This window comes from Sabethes cyaneus, chromosome 3 (genome assembly GCF_943734655.1).
Source record: "Sabethes cyaneus chromosome 3, idSabCyanKW18_F2, whole genome shotgun sequence".
Taxonomy (NCBI): Eukaryota; Metazoa; Arthropoda; class Insecta; order Diptera; family Culicidae; genus Sabethes; species Sabethes cyaneus.
In genome coordinates, this window is record NC_071355.1 from 120503271 (window position 1) to 120510928 (window position 7658).

Below are 7658 nucleotides of genomic sequence, written 5' to 3' on the forward strand. Positions count from 1 at the left end.
TGGGTGCTATCAAATTTTAGACTGGTTCTTGTTTTCAAATAAATCGAAAATCTAACTTCTGACGTAGGACTACGTCTTTGTTTACTATACTGGGACTGGGTAGCACTTTGTGAAAAGGAAAATAGAAGTGTAACGTTTGAATGAAAGATTTCAAATGCTAATAACTACTAAACTACTTAACCAAACTGTACAATTTATATGTCGTTGAATAGATAAAACGATCAGCAATTTTATGGAGAGGGTAAGAGAGCAATTTTATGGAGGGCGTAAGAGGGGGGGGGGCTCTTATACAAATGCAACACGAATTTCCTCAGAACTCAAAAACTAATCAAGCAAATGGAACCTAATTTGGCACTGGGGGTTTTTTAAGGTAGGATTTTTTTCTATGGTGTACTGAGACCCCTTCCATTTCTAAGAGGGGGGGCTCTCATACAAATGAAATACAAATTTCCTCATATATCCCGAACTAATCAAGCAAATGGAACCAAATTTGGCTTATGGGGATTTCAGCAGGCAACAATTTTTTCTATGGTGAATTGAGACCCCTCCCCTCTTTACGAAGGGGGGCTCTCATACAAATAATTTGCAAATTTTCTCAGAACTCGAAAACTAATCAAGCAAAAGGAACCAAATTTGGCATGTGGAGGTTCTTGGAGGTAAGAATTTTTTCTGTGGAGTACTGAGACCCCTTCCCCTTCTAAGAGGGGGGCTTCCATATAAATGAAATACAAATTTCTTCATAACTCTAGAACTAATCAAGCAAATGGAATCAAATTTGGCATGTGGGGGTTTTTGGAGGCGTAAATTTATTTTATGATGGTTTGAGACTCCTTACTCCTGTAGTAGGAGGATAAGGACGCTTATACAAATAAAACAGAAATTTTTGCGTATGTGCCATATTTTCTGCTATGTAACAAGCAGTAAGCTGTGAAAGTAAACTAGTAAAACTTTTTCGTAGCAAAAGACAGTAAAACGCCGCTTACTTACGTGCCTGTTGCCATTCATGTCAAAAGAGAAGCACATTCGAATGGCACATCACATTTGCGACGAACGTGCTTTGGCTTTAATATTATTGGTAACCAATGACCCTTTTAAAGGCCACAAACGAGTTAAAGTAAGATTATTGAAACATGTCAAGCTACGCATAATCATAATCAATACACTAATCTGTGGGCTGGTTATTCATTACTATTTCAACCTTTATGATGCACACAAGTGATTTTTGGATTGTGATTGAATCTCAATGGTTGCCGGCGTTGTACTTATGAACCCCCGTCCACGTATTTTCAAATCCGCCATTGCATTCAATGAAGAATTGAATCTGAATATCTCGCTCTTCTCTTTTAAACATTCACTTAAACAATGGCACTCACAGATTCTTATAAACATACATATGCCAGAAATGCAGTTAGTTTTAGTCTTTGATCTAATGATCTGATATAGTCCTACGTCACCCTTTCGTACAACCCTTGGGGCTGTATACCTTGTATTTTTACCTTTGTTATACTATAACAAAGGTTTAAAAATTGGTCGAAAAACACGAAATTGATCGGAGGGCCAAGTCACATATACCAATCGATAGGTTTCGACGATTTGAGCAATGTCTGTGTGTGTGTGTGTGTGTGTGTATGTATGTAATGATTTTTTCTATCGCCTGTTTCTCAGAGATGGCTGAACCGAATCGTTCGCTATTACTTTTGTTTGAAAGGTATTATTGTCTAGTAGATCACTATTGAGTTGCTTCGTGACACGACGTTTCGTTTAAAAGTTATAAGCAAAAATGTGAAAAATACGTGACACAGGTTTCTCTAGAACTACATGACCGATTTAAACGATCTTAGTATCAAATGAAAGCCCTTATTAAAGCTAAATTATTCAGGAATTTTTAATTGAAAACAAACAAGTAGTTTAAAAGTTATGCTTAAAAAACCTGTTTTGACAAGGTAATAATTATCGCCTGTTTCTCAGAGATGGCCAAACCGATTTATGCGCTATTAGTCTCATTTGAAAGATAATATATCCTAATAGATCACTGAATGGTTTTTTGATTGGACGTTTAATTTGAAAGTTATGAGCAACCGTATACACCACACCAAAATTAACAATAATTTGTAATGGTTTTAACCAAGATAATTTACCTAATTTCAATTATTTTAATATCAAACGAGAGGCTTTGGCACTACGAATATATATGCAAAATTTCATAAGAATTGGTTGTACCGGTCAAAAGATATTAACCCTCGAACACTCGCGCCTACTTTTGTAACACAATTACTCGTGCGCACTATAACCCCAAAGAAAACGTGCGCACTAGAGGTTTGACTGGGAAAACTTGGTTTTAGGTTTATCGAACCTTTAGAATAGTTTCTTGAAATTAAAAGCTCTATCGTTTGGTGGAATCTAAATTTTGATTAATCCCCCTGAAAGTGAAATAAAAAAATTATTTTTCTTCAGTATCAATATAACACATTGATGTGTTCTGCAAAGTTATAGAGCATATTATTACAAGAAATTTTGCTAGAGACAGTAACCTTCCATCTCTGCAGCTAAGATAGAAAAATCTTATTTTTTGTATATGAATTTGAAAACTCAGTTTTTATATTTTTGCTCTTTTTGTAATTATTGTATGACTTTTTCTTGTATTACAAAGTTGTACAAATGATAAAAATACACAGTTTTGCTGAATATAGTATACCTCTATGTTTGCTGGTTTAGGAACTGTAGAACATTGATTATAAAAAATACTTTAATTTTGACTACGAATTACTCGACTACCAGCAGACGAATACATTTTAAACATTTTACATTAGCTAGTTTTGCTGCATACAGACACCATTTTTCCATATGAAGAAACGAGAGAAAATTCCACTTGGGGTCAATTGCGGTACACCTCGCATGCTGATTGTTTCGTTTCTGTGATGGCGGTTTATGCTGATCTATTTTCCCAACAATTTAAATTATTAATGTATTGAATAATTATGACATTTTGCTCAGAATAAGTTTATTAAAGAATATACGTTAGTTAAACAACGATTTGTAACTTTATAACAATATGGCGTTGAAAAACCTACACGTGTTGTACAAAATACAACAGTAACTGAAGGTTAATAAAAATTGATGAAAATTATTCAAGAAAACTCTACTGATGTGAATCAAATAGAATGGCATTACATGACCTTTACTAGGCAATGTATATGTTAAAGAATAAGATTTCCTCTTACAAGTTACTTTTATTTGCACTTACTCAAATTAATAACAACTTACTTATCCTTAGTCAGCAATTTTATGAAAAAAGGATCTATCAAAATTTAAAAGTGTTTCTATTTTGTTCAAAATTTGTAAACTTATTCAATTTTCAAAAATTTTATGTAAAACAACGCATTACGCAACGTTAACCAATAGATGAATTATGTTCCGAAAACGTGTCGATTTCTATCTCAAATAACAAGTAAGAACGTATAACAAAGGTTCCTTTCACCACTAGGTGGATTAAATCGGGTTTTTTATTTTGAAAAATAGATGTATACGCTGTTCGTCAAAGTTGTAGATCTGTTAATTTCATGCAATTTGAAAAAAAAAATTTGTTGTATCTCTTCAATTGACTGATTTGGAGCCATTTTTCTGAATCGATTTAAGGAGTTTAATCAAAATATATAGATATATAGAATGCCAGTGTCGCTGCAGTGCGCGTGGTAAACATCATACATATTCAGATAATGTATTTATATTATATATGCATATGTGTGTGTGCCTGAGATTCATCAAAAGGGGAATCTCATTGTCAAACTTTGACAACCAGTTTGAAATTTCGAATATGGCTGCCAAGTAATGTGATTGTAAATTTCGCTTGCTTCAAATTTCTGAAAAAATCGGTGCAAAAAGGCGCAATTTTGGGATTCAATTCATCCGGACGAAAAGAAAATTAGCGTTTAAAAACATTTCACTGGCATGAAAACACAGCGATGAGCGCACTGATGACAGCACCAACCAGCGCACAGATAAAGAACAGATAAATAACAATGAGCAACTTTGACAATGAAGTTCCCGATTCACAGACTTGATACAGATTGTTAGCATCATGTTTACCACAATGAGTCCTGTAGAAAAACGGCGACACTGGCATTCTATATATGTTGATTCTACTATTTAAGGTGACTCTTGAAAAAACGGTTTTTTCGTTATAACTTTTTAATAGCGAAATTCTCGCAAATGTTGTCTTCAGATGACTTTTGGAACAAAAATTTTGCAGCATAGAGCGTGTTTATACATTAAGCTAATCATGAGTAACTAGCATTTTTCTTTATAAAATACGACCTTTTCAAATGTTGATATCTTTAGTGGGGGTAAACGAAAAAAATATTTTTTGATGGCATTTTGAAGGATATACTTTGCTGTTTACTTTGCTATATATACGGCTTGATATGATATTTTTTTATTACATTTATTACATTTATTTTTTATTACAGATAATTCTACGCTTTTGAATTTAAATTTGGATGCAAGCATGAACTAGCAGGTACCAAATCGCATAAAGATGGGTTTTTTGGTTCAAACATTATTCCAGTGTGACAAAAAATTACCTTTCTTCAATTTCTTTTATTGAAAACATCTGCAATGCTTCGTTTTTTTGGCAACTAGACAAGGCGTATATGTTTCGTGACTTTTTTGAACAGCGTGATTTTTGACAGAAATACCCATAAAAATTACAAGATTATCAGAGTTATCAAACACTTTTATTGATTTATTTATCTGCTTCAATTGTGGCCTGATTATTGTATGCGGTTGTTTATGTACTAATGTTTGAAACTATTGATTTTCAGTATTTCAATTAATTTGAGATACTAAATGGGCAAATGGGAGCCCTCGATGTAACACGCTGGTCTAAAAAACCAGTCATTGTATGCCTGAATCTCGGCTGGGTGAGGAACATTCTCCCCCGGTTGCGGGTTTTACTTTCGGTTCAAGAGGGAACATCCTCCCCCATCGCCGGGGTTTTCAACTAACTCGTTGTCTTCGATAGGCAGGATGGATACCTTGTTGATTAGACGACGACACTTGCAGCCTTTGGAGAATACATCGACTGCACGAACAAGTCCATCGTCACCAGGGTAGACTGCTACGATGCGTCCTAATTTCCAGTTCAGGGGTGGATGATTCCGGTCATGAAGCAGGACGATCATGCCCTTGCGAACATTTGGCTCGTTGGTTCTTCTTTCGGGGTTGCAGAGTGTTCAGATAATCTTGAAGATGTTGCCAGCGCGTCAAACAGGAAACCTTGACGTCATCTAAGGAAGGCTCAGCTGGAGCGGTGAGTGGTCGTCCGATGAGATAGTCAGCCGGGAAGATATCTCGTGGATCCGCCGGGTCATTCGAGATGGCGAATAAAGGGCGGGAATTCAAGACGGCCTCGATTTGAGCCACGACAGTCGAAAGCTCCTCAAATGTCAGCTTCACGTTGCCGACGATACGCTTCAGATGTGTTTTACAAGATTTCACGGCCGCCTCTCAGAGGCCGCTGAACTCCGGTGCGTCTGGCGGGATGAAGGGCCACTCGATTTCACGGCTGCGTCAAAAGGATTCGATGGCGTTCACAGCCTGCTGATTCTGGAACTGTTGGTATAGGCTGTTCAATTTATGATTCGCACCTCGAAAGTTGGTGGCGTTTTCCGAGTGCAATTCATGAATCATTCCACGGCGAGCAATTAATCTTCTTAGAGATGCCAGAAAAGCATCGGTGCTCAAATCGGAGACGACTTCCAGGTGCACAGGCTTAGTTGCCATGCAGACGAAGAGGGCTACGTAGGCCTTGATCAGTGTCGGACGACGTGACCCTTGTTTAATCCAGAAGGGGCCGGCGTAATCCACACCGGTTATGGCGAATGGGGGCGATAGCATCACTCTCGACGCTGGCAGGTTTCCCATTAGTGGATTGGGTGTCGTAGGATTGGTTCGGAAGCATTTAACGCGTCGACGGGTGATGAAATGGATGATGGATCGACCTTTCGGGAGCCAGTACCTTTGGCGAAGAGCATTCAGCAAACCTGTTTTCCCGACATGAAAAAGTTCGACGTGCATCTGCTGGATGAATCGATGAATCACCGGATTCTTATCCGGTAAGATAATTTGATGGCGACTTTCAAATGGTAGTTGCGATCGGTCAAGTCGGCCACCAACACGGAGTAAACCGTTGGTGTAGATAGGACGAAGATTTCCTAACCTCTTGCAGGGTTCGTTGTCGAGGACTCGTTTGATTTCGTCAGCAAAGTGTGCATGCTGTATGACGTGGAGGATGGTTTCTGTTGCACGGCTAAGCTCATGGACGGTTAGATGGGATCTGAGTTCTCGGTCGGCTGGATTCTGCTTATGGCAATTATCAGCAAACCGACTAATGTAGCTAACAATTCGTTGTAGCTTGTGGAAATTGCTGTAATTGGAGAAGAATGAAGGCATATTCATTCTTACATCGGAGATGGCGATGGCAGCTTTCAGTTCCGGTAGCGCATTCTCAGATATCTCGTCCGGAATAGCCATTTCGTTGCACACCATTTTAAGGTAACTCGGACCATGCCACCAAAGGGTGTTGGTTGCCAAATCTTCGGGAAGCTGTCCGCGAGAGATGACATCGGCTGGATTCTGATGGGATCGGACATGTTCCCACCGGAACTTATCTGTGTGCTGCTCACAGCTACTCTATTTCGCACGAACAGCTGCAACTGGTTGAGAAGTTTCTTTAGCCAGGCCAAGATAATCGTACTGTCGCTCCACAGGACAACTTCCTGAACCGGCATATCCAGGGCTGGCAGTACTTTCGTCAGTAAACGGGTCACAGGAGGGCAGCGCACAATTCTTTCCGTGGAATGGTGAGCTCACTCAGAGGGGCCAGTTTGGATTTACTGGTGAGAAGACGAAGCCTTGCCGAACCATCGGCAAACAGGGTCCGTAAGTAGACACATGCTCCGTATGCCGCTGTGGAGGCATCCGAAAAACCATGCAGCTCGTAGGTGACTGCATTGTTCAATATCCGAGGGATTGTTATTGAATATTGTTCACCGAGGGATCTCGATGTCACGAAGATGCATGAGGGAAAGTTGGAGGTTTTCCCACTGCTTGGCAATAATTTCATCCACCGGATCGTACCAGTTGATTTTGAGCTGCCACAATTTATGCGCGAGGAGTTTTGCCAAGATGATAACCGGTGAAACCAGTCCAAGGGGGTCGAAGAATTTGGCGATTTCGGAGTGCATCGTACGTTTCGTTGCTGGTTGTTTCACAGGTGGATTCGGATGATAGGCGATCTTCAATGTATCGGCGGTTGGGTCCCAACGCAGGCCTAACACCTTTATGGTTTCATCACTCCTTGCTCCCCCGGAGTCATCGTCTCACGTTCATCGATAGGAATGTTCTTCATCAGCTACTGGGAGTTAAAGCACCATTTCTGTATAGGAAAACCTCCTCGACCTAGGAGTTTCTTCAGCTGCTCTTTTGCCACGATAGCATGTTCCACCGAGTCAGTTCCTGACAGTACGTCGTCCATATAGGTCTCCTCCTTCACAATACGAGCGGCAATGGGAAAGTTCTCGCCATCTTCATTGACGAGCTGTACCAAGCACCTGGTTGCTTGATAGGGGGCCGATGCGGTACCGTAGGTGACAGTGCAC

The 7658-nt window shown here is 39.5% G+C and overlaps 1 protein-coding gene across 1 annotated transcript; it reads right to left on the bottom strand.

Annotated features, from left to right (window-relative positions):
* Positions 1 to 5568: 5568 nt before the first annotated feature.
* Positions 5569 to 6546, bottom strand: LOC128740081 (uncharacterized). Its single transcript, XM_053835593.1, has one exon. The coding sequence runs from the start codon at positions 6544 to 6546 to the stop codon at positions 5569 to 5571; it is 978 nt and encodes a 325-aa protein (XP_053691568.1).
* Positions 6547 to 7658: the final 1112 nt, after the last annotated feature.

Coding starts and splice junctions, on each gene's coding strand:
- LOC128740081 (XM_053835593.1), bottom strand. CDS start 6,546: ATGGTGTGCAACGAAATGGCTATTCCGGACGAGATATCTGAGAATGCG.